The 20,031-nt window shown below is 37.6% G+C and overlaps 1 protein-coding gene across 5 annotated transcripts in view; it reads right to left on the bottom strand.

Annotated features, from left to right (window-relative positions):
* The window catches only part of CACNA2D3 (calcium voltage-gated channel auxiliary subunit alpha2delta 3), a 1,010,949-nt gene that overhangs the window by 337,656 nt on the left and 653,262 nt on the right, over nucleotides 1–20,031 (bottom strand). For all 5 annotated transcript variants that reach the window (XM_031952127.1, XM_031952119.1, XM_031952106.1 and 2 more), the window contains one exon: nucleotides 8,667–8,800. In XM_031952127.1, the coding sequence (XP_031807987.1) occupies nucleotides 8,667–8,800 (134 nt within the window). The remainder of the gene's footprint in view (nucleotides 1–8,666; nucleotides 8,801–20,031) is intronic.

Below are 20,031 nucleotides of genomic sequence, written 5' to 3'. Positions count from 1 at the left end.
TGATAAATGTTGGAAGGGATGTAGGAAAACTGGGACACTAATACATTGTTGGTGGAATTGTGAAGTGATCCAACCATTCTGGAGAGCAATTTGGAATTATGCCCCAAAAGTAATCCAACTGTCCATACCCTTTGATCTAGCTGTATTTCTACTGGGTTTATTTCCCAAAGAAATCTTAAAGGAAGGAAAGGGACCCACATGTGCCAAAATGTGTGGCAACCCTTTAGGTATTGGCAAGAAACTGGAAACTGAGTGGATGCCCATCAATTGTAGAATGGCTGAATAAGTTATGGTCTTTGAATGTTATGGAATATCACTGTTCTATAAGAAACTATCAGCAAGATGATTTCAGAGACGCCTGGAGAGACTTACATGAACTGATGCTAAGTGAAATAAGTAGAATGAAGACAACATTGTACACAGCAATAACAGGATTATACGATGCTCGATTCTGATGAACGTGGCTCTTTTCAACAATGAGATGATTCAGGCCAATTCAAATAGACATGATGGAGAGAGCTATCTGCACTCAGAGAGAACACCGTGGGGATTGAATGTGGATGACAACGTAATATTTTCCTTTTTTTGTTGTTTGCTTATTTTTTTTTCTTTGTCATTTCTTTCCCTTTTGATCTGATTTTTCTTGTGCAGCCTGATAATTGTGGAAATATGTATGGAAGAATTGCACATGTTTAACATATATTGGATTACTTGCTGTCTAGGGGAGAAATGGGAGGAAGGGAGGAAGAAAAAATTGGAATACAAGATTTTGTAAGGTTGTATGTTGAAAATTTTCTTTGCATGTGTTTTGAAAATAAAAAAAACATTATTATTTAAAATATTTGGATTGATCTTCAAGCTCAGGGCCTTCCCCACAAAGATGACATTTATTAGAGACAAATATAAAGTCATTCCATTCCATTTAAACTTTTTATGAGTTAAGTACAAGATGTTGGAGGTATGGTTACACATCATTCATCTGAAAAGAAGAAAAGAAACTGGCTTTGCTGGACTGAAAGCTCAACATGAATTTACACTATGATATAGATTAAAAAAAAAAAAACAAAAACTAGTTCAATTTATGCTGCCTTGAGAGATACAGGATGCAGGAATAAGAAGATGATGGTTCTGTTTTTTGTTACTTTTTTGGTTTGGTTGGATTTGTTTCTTTCTGTTCTTATAAGAACATATATCTTAGGCCGTAGCAAGTTCCGAGCACCATATTTTTTTTTTAAAGGGCAGTAAAAAATCTGGAAAGAATTCAAAGAAAGGCAACCAGAATGGTGAAGTACATCAATCTGTTGATGAAACTGGTGGGGGAGGGGGAAGTATTATTCTAAAAAACACTTGAAAGAAATTAGGAGAAAGAAAAGAATCACATAGATGTGTTCATATATTTGAAAGGCTGTTAAAAGATATGTTCCTTATCTATCTATTTATTTAGTCATCTGTCATTTATCTCTTCCTTTCTATACTCATTTTGTTTGGTCCCAGAGGGCAGAATGAGAGTAGCATGAGTTTTCTTCAGGAAAATGATCTCATTGCTATAGTCGTTACTATTTATTGCCTTTTTAAGATATATGGTGTTTAATTGTGACCAAGTACTGACCAACTCAGTAGATTCCAAGCTCCCTGAACGCAGGAACTGATTTGTCTTTACCTTTTATATGTGTATCTCCACAAAGATTAAATACTTTATATGTGTATGTCCATAAAAATTAAATACTTACTGAGTCCAGTGGATGGGATCTACCTACAATGTATGAAAGTTCTATGCCAGACTTTGGATGAAGACAATGAAATGAAAAAAAAAAAAAAAAGGAGGGCAATGAGGATGAAAGAGTAGGGACTCCCTGCTTTGAAAAGGAGGAATGAAATTTTATCCAAAGAAGAACTAAAGCTTGGATCATTTTCCTATAGGATTTCTTCTCCCTCAGGTGCTAACTTGGGCTGTGCAAATCAGTGTAGCCAGAAGTCTGTTTTTAGAGGGAATGATGATGAGTCTAATCTTGCCATGAACAGACTATTTCTAATAATTTTGCTTTAATGGGGTCGGATTACTCTCTCCCAGGAGTATAACTGTTGTAAAGTCTAAAACAAGAATTTCAGATAAGCTAAATGAAATTTGGTGCTTTGAATCTATTGTTTTTTTCAGTAATAAGTAGAAGTGCTTGATCTCAAAATTGGCAGAAACCGTGGGGACTGCATTGACTATCCTCTATATGGAACTCTAAACTCACTTGCACATCAGATATGGATGTCTAGTAAACATTGCTTAAGAGAAGGTTCTCTATATTATTGAGAAAAATCATGGCTAACTTCTCCTTGAGGACTTCTAATGACAGGGAAATCATTATCACCTAAGACCCTTTGTTTCATAGTTTGCCTGCTCTAGTTGCTGGGAAGATTTATTTCCACTAGTTCCCAAATCAAATTTCCATAATTTCCATCCATTCTTCCTCGTTTTGAATCCTGTGGTCAAGTGGGACAAACCTAATCATTCCTCCAAATAGCAACCCTTAAACATTTGAAAACAGTGGCTCTGTCATCCTAAAATTGTGCCTACAGGCTGAATATGCAAGTTATTCCGAGTGTCTATCTTGACTAAGGGACTCTTAAACCTCTTGTATATTTAATATATTGAACACTTTAAATGTCATGCATTTTTTCTGGACTTTGTTTCTTTCCATGAATTTGTACTTGTGTCTATATGTATATTACAAGTATAACTATATTTACTCATACATAGTATATCAAGATCTCAATTTATCTCACCTTTACATCTCACCTATCACTTCTACAGATACCTCTTTTTTCCATCTTCTATGACCTTTCTTTTTTGTATAACATTTTTTCTAACATTTATTTTATCTCTCCATTGACATTTTCATCTATTTTTTCTGTATCGAAATGTCCTTTAATTCTCTAATTCTCTTTCTCTTTTTTTCCACTTTCCTTTTCTTACTGAAATATCATTATGTTTACTTACTGCAGATGTTGGCTAACTGAATCTATAGGTATATCCTTTTTTTTTTAATCTAAGATTTCCATAATATACCTCACTACTGATTGCACTTAAGTTTTAAGATTTGACTTAAGAGCTTTTATTCCAAATACCCTCCAGTCCATAAGATCTCCTCAGGGCTTGTCTGAGGACTTGTTTTGCTTGGTGAATGCCTTTCTGCCTATGACAATTCATGCATTAAATCATATGTGAACCCACTGAGCAAGCATTGGTTAAGATCTATGCTGTGTGCCTCTTTCAAATGCAATAATTCAAGGACCTGCGAATTGCTCAGTGTGAATATTCCACTTATTGATTTCCTGGGGCTGAAGATCATCCTGAAGCCAGTCCTCTGTTTCTATGTGGCTAACCAGTCTGGTGCTTGAATAGTAGAAATATCTCGACATCTGGGCTGTTGTCAAAGCCTTTCTGGGCTGATGGGAGAAAACAATTCATACAGCTAAACTCTGGGCAGCTCAGTTAACTGCAAGCCATGATGAGGCCTTCATTATATAGTAGTAAAGATTTAATAAGTGCCTATTTAATGATTTTATCCTCTACAATTAGAAGTTATTCAAATCATAAGGGCTCAAAGCCCTTAATAACAATAACAATAAATAACAATAATAATGAAATAACCCTAACCCTTTGCCCAAATCTTGATGGTGAAGGGATCCTAAACATGGCCATTATCAAAATTGTTGTTTACCTTTAACAGTCTGTATACTTCTTAAGGTATTTAAAGTTTTTTTGGATTACTAGTGTATTTAGGTACAGAAGTCAAAACAGATTCAGAAATATAATGTTCAGGAAAAGAGCATTTCATTGTTAGGAAGAAGCTCAGTGGCCATTGCGTCCAATCCTTTATTTCCAAGAAAATCTCCACAACAGATCCAGCAAGTGGGTCATTCAATTATTTCCTGAAGGCCTCCAAGGGTCACTAGGTGATATATTAGGGGGGATATTTGATTTTAAGTTCAAATCTAGGTGTAGACAATTGCTATCTATATGACCCTGGACAAAGCATTTAACTGCTCTTAGCTCCAGCTTCCTCAGTTCAACCAAGGGGTTGAAGTCAATGACTAGTTAGTTGATTTCCATCTTTAAATTTGTAACTTTGCGAATTTGTAATCTTATTAAGTGGAATACACTCCTGCCCAAGGCAATCCAATCTACTTTGCAATTTCTCTGATTGTCAGGAAGCTTTTCGTGACATCAACCCTGAATGTGTCTCATGGTACTTTCTACAGCTCCTAATTCTCTCCTCTGGGGACAAAGAAAGTGAATTATTCAATGTTACACATGACATATCTTTAACTGCTTGAAAATGTCTATCCTGATTTCTCCCCCAAGATTTCTCTCCTTCGGGCTAAACATTCTCAATTCATTCAATGTTTGATCTCATATGCCATGACTGAAAAGTGCCCCTCATCCTGATAACTCTTCTGTAGAGACTTGCCAGTTCACCAAAGTCCTTCTTGTAATGGAGTCTCTATAAGTATAAATGTAAGACTATAACTGAGGACAACGTGTTCTATTTGGTATGACCTGTACTGAGTAACTAATACTTCGGTTACCTGGTAACTACTCCATCCTTCAATGTAGTTTAGGATTGCAATTGTATTCTCAGCTGTCACACTGTTATTGACTCAAAGTGACTGTCCCCCAATCTAGGTAGGGGATAGACGGTTGTCTAGCCATGATTCATCCCCCATATTGTATTTGAGAGATTGCTTTATTTTAACCCATCTCAAAGACTTCATTTTATTCGGCCCATTTCACTAACCTGTCAAGACTTTTTTAGAACCGTGCCTCAGGACTGTAATCTATACATTACATAAGCATGCCCTCAATTTTCCTGCTGACAACCTTGACAAAACTATTAAATAATCAAGGATATGGACAAATTCTCGAGTCACTCCACTGAGAGTGACTGTCCCTATTTTTATCACTGTGAGACAAAAGGACCCTCAGAGAACCCTGAAAGTATTCTCTTGGCACATGGCTCCAAATGACTTGAAGATACTGACTTTCAGCCATGGAACACCATTGGGTTTGAATTCTATTGTGTAATGGGCCAGAACTCTGGAGAAAGGTGTTAACTCAGTGGAATTGATAAGACAATGGTTAGCTAGTTTAGCCTGGTGGTTAATAGTTCTCTAGTTCAGTGATTGATTTAATCTTACAACAAATAATGATTCCTTAATGATATAATGATTGGTTTATACTCAGTATACTCTAATGATGTAATTTAATAGACTATATAAACTGGGGACAAACTCAGCCAGAGACATAGAAGACTTGACCAGCCTTCCTGGTGGCTTTCCTGCCTCCTGTATTCCTCCACTAAGAAGATCAAGGCCCATCTGAAGATTCCCCAGAAAGCTAGCCCGGCCCCAGGCAAAGGAGACAGACTGTGAAGGAAATAATAAAGACTTTGGACTTTATTCCTGACTATTCTTGTGGTGATTATTCTGCTAAAATCAAGGCCCATTCAGGGGATCTTCAGAGTTCTGGCCCATTACAATATAGACAGAATTCATAAATGGTATGTGGTAGGTTGTAAGGCTGATAAAGTGATGAATTTAAAGTCAAGAATTGAGTTTAGATCTTGCCTCAGATACTTATTATTGTTGAATGACCTTGGGTTAAGAGATCTAAGTTTTCTCACACTTGGTTTCCTCAATTCTATAAGGGGGATAAATAAAGTGAATATAGGCATGGGGAGATGGAGATACCCGTATCCATGTATTTTTTTTCAGAATAATGCAAGTTTTTTTTAATCTTATTTGAAGGAAATGCCAAGTTCAGTTAGAGATTAGTGGGGAGAAATTTATTTTCACCTACACATCCATGAATTTCTATTGCATAGAGATCTGTGGGTCCTAGATTGAAAGCTTCCTTTTCAGAACAAGGAAGAATATTGGAGGAAGAAATGAGAAGGAGGAGGAATTTTTTCAGCAAGAGAGGAAAAAAAAACTGATGAAAAAACTGTCACAAATCAATATTTTGGTTTTGAAGTATTTCATACTTAACGTTTGAGGGAAATGTCTTTAGCGCTGACATTGACTCTTGTGTGATGTAAAGACATCATGTTGGATCGTGTGAGAAAAAACATACTCTGGGATCACTCATACCCAGTTGGGATTATAAAATAAAAATGAAAACCTGGGAAAACAAGGACACATCCCCAGACAACCACTTTTGTGACAGCTGAACTCAATGTGGAATTTAATAGCCTTAGGCTCTGATAACCAATAAAACCAATATAAATACATCAGTCCAGGGAAATCACTTACACTTTTGTTAGACATTTTCATAGTCAAAACACATGGCTGGAACAATTATTTGGGCATACATACTCACATACATACTCATCTTTGTCTTTTTTTTTTCCTCTGAGGAAAGGATTTTCAAATACAGAAACAATTTGGAAGACGTAGTTTCCTGAGCTCACCATTACAGGAAGTCATTCTTTTGACATGATTTAAAATTGTTTAAGGCTTTCCAACTTGATTAATGATTCTTCTACCATAAAAGCCAGTATTTACCAAGGATTCCTAATTATCAAATCTGCTTTTCTTTCCTCTTTGGCCCATCAATGTGGTGCAGTATCAGAGAAATTTTGAGCACGGGGCTAGTGTCGATTGAATACCTTCGGTCTGAGGACCAACCTGGTTAAATGTCGAGAGGCTCATCAAAAATGGGTTAAAAGTGATGCATTTTAGCCCCCATAACTAGTGAAGTCCTCCTCAGTCACATAGGAGCTGGATGGATATTGGTGGAGGGTATCATGACCCCAAGAAAATGCCTGAGTAAAACACACAGAAGAATATCATGTAGAGGAGGAGAAGGAGGAACAGAACAGCAAAGGGCCCTCAAATCAGGCTATTTGAGGACTGAGGACTTGAGGAAACCTAGAGGGAACATGAAACGGGGCTTATTTGTTTTGTTCTTTCTCTTTTTTGTCCGGCTTGCGGTATTTATACTTAATATCATAATTAATAAATGCTTTCTTTATATCCTTAGTGATGAACACAATATTTGGCACACAATGTTGAATACATGCTTATTGATTCATTGACTTATTGAAAAAATGAATAGATGATATGCTTCTTCTTATTAGAGGTCTTCAAGCAAAGAGCAGAAGGCAGTTTGGTACAATGGAAAGAACACTGGCTTTGGAGGATAACAACCTGCCCTCAGACCTGGCTCTGTTATTTATAATCTTTCTGACCTTAAACATTCTACTTTCTCTCTCTCTGACTCAGTTTCCTCAGCTATAATATGAAAGGAACAGATTAAACCCTAACCAAAGTTCCTTCTAGCTCAAGATCCATGGTCCTATGAACTGAAATCATTGGTCCTGTGTCCTTCTTAGGGTGAAAAAAGCACAAATTTTCCAGAAGCAGGAAACCCAGACTTTGATCCCAGGGCCTCAAATATTTTTTATTCCCCTAGTGATTCCTAAAGGTGTCTTTTTTTTGTCACCACAAAGTAAGGACAGGTAAATGATTCCTTAGGGCAGCAGGATCACAGAAGGAACTGAGGTTCATTGTTAACCTTTAGTATCTCAGGATCATAGATTTCAAGCTGAAAGGGGTAACAAAGATCATCTAATCTGATCTTCTGGATTTACAGATTAAGAAATTGAGGCAGAAAGGCAGCTAGGTGGCACAATGGATTTGAAGTCAGGAAGACCTGAGTTCAAATCTGGCCTCAGACACTTAACACTTCCTAGCTGTGTGACCCTGGGCAAGTCACTTAACCCCACTTGCCTCAGCAAAAAAAAAAAAAAAAAAAAAAAGAAAAAAGAAAAAAAGAAAAAAAAGAAAGAAAGAGAAAAGAAAAAAAAGAAATCGAAGCAGAGAGAAGTGGTGTGACTTGCACAAAATTGCCCAGCTAGCTTCCAAGAGACAAAAAAGCCTTAATATGATCATCAGCAATACCTCAAGATGAATATTTGGTTTTCTTCAGCATCAATGACCATGGATCCGATCATCCACACAATACTTTCACATTGTTCCATTATTGAAATAATGACAAATCCATCCTTCAAAGCTGATGTGGTCTTTGAACTCTCTATGAAGGATTTGGTTGGAGTCTGCTCACTATTCCAGGACTTGGTCAATAACACCATTCCAAAGGATGAGCATCTGGGTCAATGTCTTTCTCCCACTCAACCATGTAGCCAAGGACTGGTCCTATTCTGAAGTGGTGAATCAAGGTCACAAGAAAAAGTTTTCACCCAAAGCAGACCTCGCTCTAAATGGAAGCAGTTGTCTTTGTGTCCAAGTAGGTGCAAGTCAAGATGCTGCTAGCTTGTGTAAACACCAAGGGAAAGAAAAGGAAATGAGCCCAAGATTAGAAAGAGAATCTTCTTAATGGTGTTAATCAGGCCAATCAAGGATGTCCAAACATTCCAGGTATCAGCTTTAATGTCAGTGGTCCTTACCAACAATTAACAATCAACTCCTTTAGATAGCATGAATCTATTAATTCATTTTGTCACCTATGTCTGGACCATTTTTAGGATAATGTGCTAAAGGAGTCAGATGGTCCTTCCAAAGGTCGAATGGCAGCTCCTTGAGGGCTGACCACTCAGGTCCATTTCCAAAACACAGAATGATAGTATACATGACACGTGATCACACACACTTACAGTGCTGTCGATATACGCCTCTGTCCAGACCACGTCGTGCTCCTGGTCAATGACCTTTGGCCGGCTCAACACATGAAGATACTCCATGACGTTCTCCTGGACGTCAGCCAAGGTGGAGATCTGAGTGAAAAAACCTGAAGGAAAGACCAAAGAAGCAGAATTTAGAGAGAGGGTGGAGCCTGCAAGGAAGAGAATAAGCCTCCTTTGTCTGTCTGACTCAAATTGAATGAATTTCATAATAAAGGGGTAAATTAGAACGATAAAAGAGATTATTTTGAAAAGATTATTTTTTATTTTTTGAGATTTTAAAGAGTGATTCGAAGAATTTCCATTTGAACCAAGAAAATTCAATACTTCTTGCATGTCTTTTGGGAAAATGTGTAGGGCATTTCTGTCCAATAGAATTCCCAATTTTTCTCTTCTCTCATTGTCTCTTTTTCCCCTACCCCATTCATTCTCTCCTTTCCTTTCCTTCCCTTCTCTCCCTCTCTTTCTTTCTCCCCACCATTTGCATCCCTCTTCTTTTCCCTCTATTGTAACCCTCTTCTTTTCCTTCTATTAGCTTTCTCTCCCTCTCTGATCAAAAGTTCTTACAGCTCTCCCTCCTTTGAGCGTAGGGTTTGACTCTGGATCCCAACTCCCTGTCCTTCACGGCATCTCCCAAAGGCTTAAACAAAAGGACTCTGAGTATCCCAAGCTTCTACCCTCCTCCAATCCAAAAGGGAAGGAAGAGATGGAATGGAAGAAGTGTGCCAACCAAAGGGTCATGGACCTATGGCATTTTTAAACAAAGTTCAGCTGGTTTGAATTTGGTGTGCCAATCCCACACCAAATATGGGTTTTGTGGTTTCTGGTTTTGTAATGATAGCTCTGTAGAGTAATAATTAAAATGTATTAGCACTTGCTCATGGCCCCTCCTACCCTGGATGCCCTGAAAGGACAGATTTGCCCATCCTGGTGGGTTTGCATAACCGAATAAGGAGCTAGAAATGAGCATCTGGCACTGCCTTGACATCACACTGAGCAGACTCCTTCAGCTGCCACATTCTCCCCAGAGGGTCACTGGAGGTCAGTTACCAGCAACATATGTACAATTGGGAAACCAAAACAGAATAAAAGCTCTGCCATTAAAGAGCACTGCTCACATGATGGTTACCCTCAAAGAAATGACTGATCTCTCTATTTCTAAAGGCAAGTGGTCATTGGAAGATCGGCCAGTGACCCTGCCTTCTTCAACTTTGAGATCTCTTCATCTGGAGCAGTCTCAGAAACTCAGAAAATAATCATTGAATGAACAGATGGATCGATGCATATATGGAGGCATGGAGGAAGGAAATGGGCAAACTGGAAACAACTTACTTGACGGGAGATACAAAATTCGTCAGAAGTCAACCATTAACCCAAGTCTTTTGACTCCAATGTCAGGTCCTTTACCTATTATGGTCTTTTATCTGAGATGTTTATTCTTTGTTCATCATGCTCCATATCACATCATACCACATTACTAGTGACAGTAGGACATAGTAGAAAAAGATTTGACCCCATAGTCAGAAAGAACTGTGTTCAAGCCCAGTATTTGACACAAACTGGCTGTGTAAACTTGGGCAATTCATTTAACTTCTCAACTCTTAACTTCTCTAAGACTATATAATGCAAATCTGCATGGCAGGAGACTTTTCAAATCACATTTTCCATATGGCAATGAAATCACAAATCTGAACTCTCTCTGTCTCTCCAAAAACAAGGTTCTTTCTTCATACCACTTCTCTTCCTGGGATAGGCAGCAGTCTACTTTCATCTCTCATCTCTCTGCCTTCTGTGCCCAGTGCACAAAAGATATTTAATGTATTGGGATGAAACTGAAACAATAGGGTCCATCTTAGCTTCTCTCCATATACCATATTTAGATAGCGAAGAGTCCATTAGAGTTAGGATGCAAAGAAAGTCCCAGTCAAGCCAAGCAAATAGTCCCTGTTCTCATGGAGTTAAAAATAATTGAGGAAGACAACATGCAAATAACTATGTACAAACAAAAAGACCGTATAAGATGGGGGTAGAATCAGAGGAAAGGTTCTTTTGGGAGAAGTTGACCCAAACCATTACTGCCTTGGAAGCTAGGTGGTATTTCAGTGGATAGAATGACAGGCTTAGAATCAAGAAGACTCATCTTGAGTTCAAATCTAATCTCAAAAAATGATTAGCTGTGTGATCTTGAACTTATTACATAATCCTATTTGCCTTCAATTCTTCATGGTAAAATGAGCTGAAAAAGGAAATGGCAAAGTACTGCCAAGAAAATGTTAAATGACGTTAGGAAGAGGTAGACATGACTGAAAATGACTAAATACCCACACTACCAACAAATTGTTGACCTAGGTGGATAAGATGCTTGAAACCCCCCAATCCCCTTGTCCCTCCAGGAGCTTAGGGATTAAAGGGCAGCAAGGTTTTTATTATTCCCTAGAGTTCTTGACAAGCGCCCAAAGCTCATTCCCTACTGGAATGAACACCAGGCCAAAGGTACATGAATATTTCATTTATTTTAGCTAAGATATGACTCCAAAGCAGCATACAGCAAACCTTCACCAAACAAACACATTTAATCACCTAACCCCAGGGTATTAAGATCCTTGACCTTCCGGAAAGTGCCTTGTTGTAAGGTTGTCATGTGAGTTTGAATGAACAAATGTGCTGTTTGATTGATAATAGGAAGTCACCAAGGGTTGGAGTCAAGGGTTGTAAGCAATTACACTCTCCTCTTAGTCTTTCTCTCTTTTAATTCTCTGAGCTGAAATTATTTTAAATGCTTTAAAAAAATTATGGTTCTTGAATGTTTAGTCTCCTTTTAAATGTGCTTTTACATGCCATACCTCATGCTGAAATAAAGCTCACAATCACTCTGTAATTATGAAGGGGTAATTAATACTGAAATTAGCCACCTATTATAACTGGCCTGCCCACTTTTCTCCATCATGTTAATTTATTTTCCTTCTTTCTCAGCAATATCCTCTCTTTGACCTAGAGTTCACAACTGATGAATAGGAGAAACCTGATGGAGGAAGGATGGGCGGGCTCCTTCTCAAGTTTCTGATACTTCCCTCCTTGCCTTAATATTCATTAATATTGAGATATTTTTCAAAGATATGTTTGCATTGGTGTCCCATGAAGTGACATTGAAAACCAGGCTTGAAGGAGCAGCCACTGCTGTATTCTGTCACAGTGATCATGGGATCAGACATTATAGCTGGAGAGGATTTTAATGCTTGTCTAGTCCAGTACCTACAAACGATCGGGGAACACAGATTTGGGATTGGGAGTAAGGTTACAGATGATGGGAAATAGCTCTCATTTTACATATAAGGAGAGTGTGGCTAAAAGATATTAGTTAGGTGATTTATCCATGATAACCCAGCTAGTAAAGTCAAGCTCAGACTTTTCTACTACGAGTTCCATACACTGTTCCTTCCCCATCCCCATGATACTCCCAAATCTGGAATGGGTTCCTTCTTGGAAGTAGCCATGCCTTCTATAATTCAGTTAAAAACTGTAAAAATGGAAAATGGACAAAGAGACTCCAGTGTAGAAGACTTAAGATCCATGTGAGCAGAAAAGATGGGGGATATGATACATTTCCATTACACTCAAATACTTAGAAAGTGTTAGAATATTAGTCCCCCCAAAAAAGGATTAGAGACCACCTAGTTCTCTCCCATTTCACAAATTGCAAAAATTGAGACCCAGTGAAAGGAAGGACTTGCCCTAGTTTAGATACTCTACCTTCTGATTCTCAGTGTCAAGTTGCTTTCTATCTCCTCTACCCCGGATGTTCAATATTTTTTGCACACTGTCTCTTCCAGTAGAACATAAGCTCTATCCAGAACCAATGGCCCCACCAACTTTATGGAGATTTTTACTCAGGTTCTTTTTTTCCAAGTTGTGTATTGGTTGCAAAAGAATAACTTTTGATAAAATAAAATAATATTTTAATTAAAAATAATAAAATATATTTTACTAAAAGTCATTCTATATGGGATGGGAATGGGAAAAAAAAAGAACATGGGTTTCTTGATAGAATCAACTGTTTTTGCATTTCTTTGTATCCTCCAGTGCTTGACTCACAGTAGGTGTTTAATAAGTGCTTGTTTATAGATCATTTGATTGATCATTATTTCTTCTATTAGAGCAATTTCCATTATACTTAAGTCAAGAGATTAAATTTTAACTCAGATAGGGCACCATTGTTTTTCATTTGGGTTTCCTTCTCTAGGAAAGAGGAGCTGTTAGATGGTATCAGTGCACAAAGTGCTGGGTCAAGCATCTAGGAAATTCATCTTTTGAAGTTCAAATCTGGCCTCACACACCTACTATCAGTGACAATTCACTTCCTTTGTTTCCTCAGGTTCCTTATTTGTAAAATGTGTTGGAGAAGGAAATGGCAAATCACTAAGATTTTTGCCAAGAAAACCCCAAATGGGATCATGAACACTAGGACATGTTTGAAATAATTAAACATCAATGATTTAGTCAAGAAATCTTAGTAACTTTGGCATGGTGTTGAACCACACGAACTGAGGCTACCCAGAGTGGGGACTTATAGCAGGAGGTTGCCAGGAAGAAAGGTTGTCTCATGAGGTTCTTTCATCAGCTTTTAACTCTGCTTTTGAGGGCTCCCAACAGATCTCATTCTCCAGATGCCATACCCTTGTACAGAGCAGCAAAGAAATTAAGCTTGATAAATATAGATCTCCAAAGTATGCTTACTTTGGAAATAAAGTGATGACTGAAAAGGTAATGCAATCTATCACTGAATTTCCTCAGCTCTAAAAAGAAAAAAAAAAATGGAATGCCATTATCCTTGAAGGATACCCTGACTAGAACTTACTAGATTCATCTTCATCTGAATAATGTTAGCTGTCCCTGGAAGCCAGTATAAATGAATACCCATCTTGGAGTCAGGAAGATCAACCTTAAATATATCCTACCTATGTGACTTCTGGACAACTTTTTTTTAAAACTTCTTTGTGTCTCAATTTATTCTGTTGTAAAAAGAATGGGGTTGAACTTGATGGCCTCTTAAGTTTCCCTCCAGCTCCAAATCTATGAACTATCATTCTTGCATTTATAGAGGATTTTATGTTTCCTCTGTTTCCTCCTGTCTCTTTGATCATATCTTCTCTATTTTTCTGCTTTATCTTCTTTTTAATCCCATTAGTGTATTTTTATTTCTTTTTTATTTATTTAAAACTAAATGCAAAATAAGAAAAACAAAGAAAAATAAAGACAGAAAAGGAAAACAAAACAACAAAAACATTGTCATGGGCCCAGCAGAATATCAGGGAGAATTGAAAATATGTAACAATAAATTTCCATTTCAAGAAAGTGTATATAACAGTAGAGATTATATATTCATGACTGTCCATTTCTGCTTTACTTCTTTATAGATTATTCTTTTGTTCTCTGCTGTGCAATTTTTACTTTATTCTCTTCCCCCCCTTATATCTCCCCTCACTTCCTTTAAGCAGATTACAGTTAACTTTGGATATATTTATAATACATGAATAATACATACATATATACATATTCACACTCAAATATATATATTTACATATACATATATACACAATATATATATATACATATACATTTACATATAAGTAAACATATATCTAAAACAATATTAATATGGCTGACATATAATACAGATTTTTCTCATGATTGAATCTTTGTTTGACTTTGAGCTCAATGATTACTAGCCCTACTTTTTTTTTTTTTAATAAATTGTATTCCTGATCCTTGTTATGATATTTGTGTTTATCCCCTATTTCCTATCCCTGCTAACTCTTCTACTTTAATTCTCCTCCTTAACTTCACTTGCTAATACTTAACTAACCCCTACTCATGGATCCCTCCCTAGTCTTCTCCCCCTAAATTTTTCCTCCCACTTTATTCTATTCCCATTAGTCTGCACACCTTATCCCACTCCCTTTAATCTAAATATCTTCTGTACTTTATCCTATATCACTCTTTCCCTCCTTCTTTATTCTTTTCCCATTAATCTACAGACCTTGTCTTATTACCATAAATCTATACACTTCCATATCTCATCTTATTCTATTTCCTCCCCTCCCCTTTTTTGTGTCAAGGTTCTTCTTTTTGGTCAGAGCTTTCAGGTAGTCCAATTATTCTTATATATTTTTCTTCCTCATCGATTATTCAAATCTGTTGTTTCCCTTATGTTACACTTTCTCTTCTATGTTTTATTCTTTATATTTTGTTTGGTTATTGCTTGGTCTCTTATAGCTTCACTGGCTTCTCCTTGCCCAATTTTAATTTTCAAAGTACTCTTTTCTTCTTTAATTTTTTCTGTTTCTAAATGGTTAACTTTTTTTTCTTTCTTTTTTATTTGTTTTTTTCCCAGTTCGCATTTTCTCATTTCATTTTTGAAAAATTTTTTTGAGTTCTTTTATAATCCCTTTCTGTGCAGGTAGCCATTTAACATTACTCTTTGGGGTATAAAAGGCTCTTAAAAAAAAAACAAAACTTCACTGTATTTAGTCTGAAGATAAATTGCAGTCTTTCCTTTTCTATCATAAGCTTTCATGGTTGGGTTCTTTCTTCTTTGCCTGTTCTTTTTGTAATGAGAACTATTAGTGCAAGCATCTCTAATCCTGGCCTGGAGGCAATGGTGCCTCTAGCTTCATTTCAGCTTTCCCTTCTGACCTGGAATCCCAAATTGACACCATCCCCCTCCTGCAAGTGCCAGAAGCCAGCAGTATCCCTGCCCTGCTGTTTCTGCACTCTCTTAGTGCACTGGCTTTTTCTCACCCATTCCTACAGTTCAACTAAGCCTGGTGTTCCTAATCAGCCAAGCTTCCCTAAGGACTCAAAACCCTGACAACCCCAATTGTCTGGGAAGTGAAAGTTCCTTTGGCTCAACCCAACCCAGCCATATTCAGAGTTACCACAGGCTATTTCTATAGAGCTAGCCTAAAGGTATTTGCACTTCATCACTATTTAATCTCTAAACTGGGATCCTTCTTTAGGTCTTTTTGGGTTGTTCAGGAACCCTGATCTGCCCCAAGTCATATTTGTTTTTCAGTGATCTATATGCACCCTGAGGTGAACATTTGTTCTGTTTGTGGGGGAAATCTGGGGAGCTTGAGATTTTCTGAAATATTCCTCTATCTTCCCAGAATTCTTCCCTGGGAGAGTCTCCAGTATAGGTATTTTTCAAGGAATACCTATGGGTTGATGGGTCTCTTGTCTGGTCTTTGTATAATTTTTGCAGCATGATTTCTTCTTCTCTTCATCTCCCATTGTAATGGGCCAGAACTCTGGAGAAATGTACTTGAAACAAGGATTATTACAACAAGGTGTTAACTCAGTGGAACTGATAAGACACTGGTTATCTAGTTTAGCATGGTGACTAATAGTTCTCTAGTTCAGTGTGATTGATTTATTCTTACAATAAATAATGGTTCCCTAGTGATAGAATGATTGGTTTATACTCCTCAGTATGATGATTTAATTGTAATAAAGTATTTAAGAGGTCAGAGTCAGACCTAGAGGAGGGATCCAACAGACTCGGAGAAGACAGAGGACTACAGGCTGGAGCTCAAGTTCTGGTACTCAGAGAGACATTCCACCTTCATCAGCCTCATGTGGCTAGCCTGTCCTCCTACTTCCCTCACTGAGACCAAGGCCTGTCTGAAGGGCCTCCAGAAAGCTAGCTGAGCCCCAGGCAAGGAGACAGACTGAGAAGGAGACTTTTGGACTTTATCTCTGGTTATTCTCGTGGTGATTACTCAGCTGAAACGAAGGCTGGTCCAAAGACCTCCAGAAGGCTGACCAGGACATTACATACCATCTCCATGCAAATGACTTTCAGATCTTTATCTATAGGTTTACTTTCTCTATTAAGTTCCAGGTCATTTCTCCCAACTCTTCAGAAGACACATACACTCTCTGAATGTCTGTCTCTGTCTCTGTCTCTCTATCTCTCTGTCTCTCTGTCTGTCTCTCACTGTCTGTCTGTCTGTCTGTTTCTCTCTCTTTCTCTCTTCCTCCCTCCTTTCCTCTCTCTCTCTCTGTCTGTCTGTCTTTTACTCTCAGTGTGTCTCATTTTCTACAAGCAATAAGAGCTAGATATTCTCAAAGTGAGCTCATTGTCTTTTTCATCCTAAAGCTGCTCATCTTTCTGATTCGATTTTTTTTCTCACTGTGGCAATGCTATTTACCCAGTCTCCCATGAATGTCACAGGGGTCATTCAGTTTAGTCAAATCCATCCCAATTCTGTTCTATGCACCTATCTCATATGTCTTTCCTTTTTTTCGCTCCACAGTTCCAGATCTTAGGTTGACCATGCCTCTTGCCATTACTTTCACATCCATCTCCTCTGTGCTCTCTGTCTCTTCCCTCCAACTGCCAGATTCTCATTACCCTTTTCCTAGGTCTCTGGTAAAGCTTCCAGCCAAGTCTCTGCACCTTTGCTCTTTTACTGTCTCCAATTCATTCATTTTAGCACCATAGGAATAATCATTCTGATACAGAGATTTAAGAAAGTTATCCTTTAAGGGCTTCCTACTGAGGTAAGCCCACCTGCTCTGCTGCCTTCATCGTGCTTGCTTTATGAATCTATCTCCCTTCTACAGCACCACCCTCCAACCAAACAGGGTTCTGATCCCTAGAAACATTGTGTGTCCTTCCAACATTGTTGGACTCCCTATGTCTGACATGACCTTCTTTTTTCCCCTTAACCATTTTCAATTCCTACACAGTCTTTAAAACTTAACTCAAGGCTCCTCCTCCTTTTCCAGATTCCCAATCCATAATACCACCTGAGGGTGTTATATTATCTACTTTTCCTTTTGGTTGATATGCTTGAACATTACCTCACTTTTGTGTTAATCTCTTACCCGCCAACACACACACCCTCATTTCTTAAAACAAAAAGTTGTAAAAGAAAGAAGAGAAAAATTTAGTTCAATATAAATAATCAATACATTGACCACGTCTGTCGGTATATGTAGCGTTCCACAACCCCAAACCCCCACCCCACTTTCACAGAGAAGATTGAATGCTTTCTTAATGGACAAACTTGGTCATTAGAATTTCAGCGCTTATTATTTCTTGTTTTGTTTTAATTTTTTCTTGTTATTTTCATTTACATTGCTCTAGACATTGCCTCCCACTAAATTTTACTGCTTAACTTAACTAAAGCCTTTCTTAGGCAGGATTCTTCTATGTGATTTATGTCTAAGTGGAATTGACCTATCCCCACACTACAATGGAAGCTCTTGAAGAGCAGGTGAAATCATCTTGCTAAATCATAGTACACACACACACACACACACACACACCCCTAGCATAACACTTTCTGTATTATAGTGGACTCTTAATAAATGTTGTGTTGACAAAGTTCTCTCCATGATCTATAGTCCCATTTCAGCCTTTGCACAGACCCATGGGGCTAAATCTTTGCATGGATTTTGAGAGTAAATAACAGCCTGGCAACAAGAAGGAGCTAGCTTGGCTTTTTTATTCCCCCATGGCACAAGGCCTGCCTGCATTCAGGAGGAGCTCTGCTTAAGAGAATTGCAGAGGCTTGGAACAGGGCCAGTGACACTGGGCCAAGTCCTTTAATGGAGTTTCACCCCAAACATCACATTTAGATGCAAATCCCTATTTTCCTGGTATTTTGTTATGTATTTAACCTTTTTTTCTTTTTAAATGAACACAATGACAAAAGGATATTAACTACAAGGCAATTCAGTCCATTAATAATAAGAGCTAGCATTTATATACTCTTTGAAGGTTTGAAAAATATATTGCATTTTCTCATTTGCTCTTTAAAACAGCCCTGTGATTAGCCAGATATTATTTCCCCCATTTTGTAGATAAGGCACAGAGAGACTTATCCAGGACCCTACAGTTCACAAATGACTTAATAGGATTCAAACTGAGCTTTTTCTGAATCCCAATCCAGTGTTCCTTCAATTATCAGCCAGGACAACGGGGTGCTAGGGACATTAGGCAACTCTCTGGGACAAATGGTAAACAGATTGAATTGATGTCTCTATGGTTCCTTCCTCAGGGTTATGGCCTTAAAACTGGAAGGGACCTCAGAGTTCCTCAGTCTGGAGCTGAGGCTAATTAGATGTAAAGAGGAAACTTAGTTCAGGTCACATGGATAGTAAGTAGCAGAGCTAGTGAGTCCTGAATCCAGGACTCGGAATCAGAATTCTTTCCATTTTTGCACACTACCTTAAGCTCTAATAAGTGATGAATTTATGAAATTAATAAAGTTATTGGCAAACTGTTCATTTTTTTTAACTTTTGCATTGGGTAGAGAGGGGAGGAAGAAGTTCATTGATGATTGTCATACTCTTCAAGAGTTCTAAGCAATCAAATCATCTGGTGAAGTCCCATTTATTCAAATCCATCCTCTAGGAGGACCTAAGATGGAGTTCCAGAAGAACTGATTCATTTTAATATTCCAAAAGAGGAGGAATCATCATGGCCAAAGAATTGAGCATGGAGGCAAGAGAACCTGGGTTCATCTACCACCTAAGGTATTTAATAGTTTTGTATCCTTAAATATAGATCATAGATCTTATCTTTCCTGTGCCTCAATTTCTTTAACTCTAAAATCAGGGGTAATTGGACTAAGGAATCTCCAAGATCCTTTTCAACTCTAGATTTAAGATTCTTATAAAAGGACTAATGTCCTGAGACCTGGGTCTCAGTTTCATGATCTCTAAAATGAGAGAATTGGAATAGATGGTTCCTATTGTTTTCAATTCTAAATCTGATATAATAATCCAGTTTGATGTCTGGTGGGTTCCTAATGGTTGTCTTCCCCCCATCTATTAATCAGGAAGCCAATAGATAACTCCACAGGGCAAGATGAAGAACTTAGAAATGCCAAATATAATGTTTTGATATAAAGAGAGGTTATTTCACCCAGGGTCCTGAGGAAGTTCATTTATAGAACACTGAAAGTTACCAATCTCTTTCAAGAAAGGAAGAGATTAACTAGATAGAATCATAGAATGACAGCTGGATATAGAGTCAGAAAGAGTTCATATTCTGTTCAGACTCTTTCTAACTGTATGATCCAAGGGAATGATTAAACTTCCCTGTGATTCAGTCTCCTCATCTGTATAATGATAACAGTTGAACTGTATGATCTCTAAGATATCTTCCAGCTTTAAATATATAAAAAGAAGCAGAGAAATAGTCACTTTTATCAATTAAGGAAAAATTGAACTAGCTTTTAATAATGGTCTTTTGTAAAATCCTTTTATTTATTTATTCGCAACTGACAAATTTTCCATTGAAAGTATCTGGAACTGGAGAAGTATT

Source organism: Sarcophilus harrisii, chromosome 1 (assembly GCF_902635505.1).
Source record: "Sarcophilus harrisii chromosome 1, mSarHar1.11, whole genome shotgun sequence".
Lineage (NCBI taxonomy): Eukaryota > Metazoa > Chordata > Mammalia > Dasyuromorphia > Dasyuridae > Sarcophilus > Sarcophilus harrisii.
The sequence above is the reverse complement of the archived record's forward strand: the minus strand, read 5'-3'. Positions and strand labels throughout refer to the sequence as shown.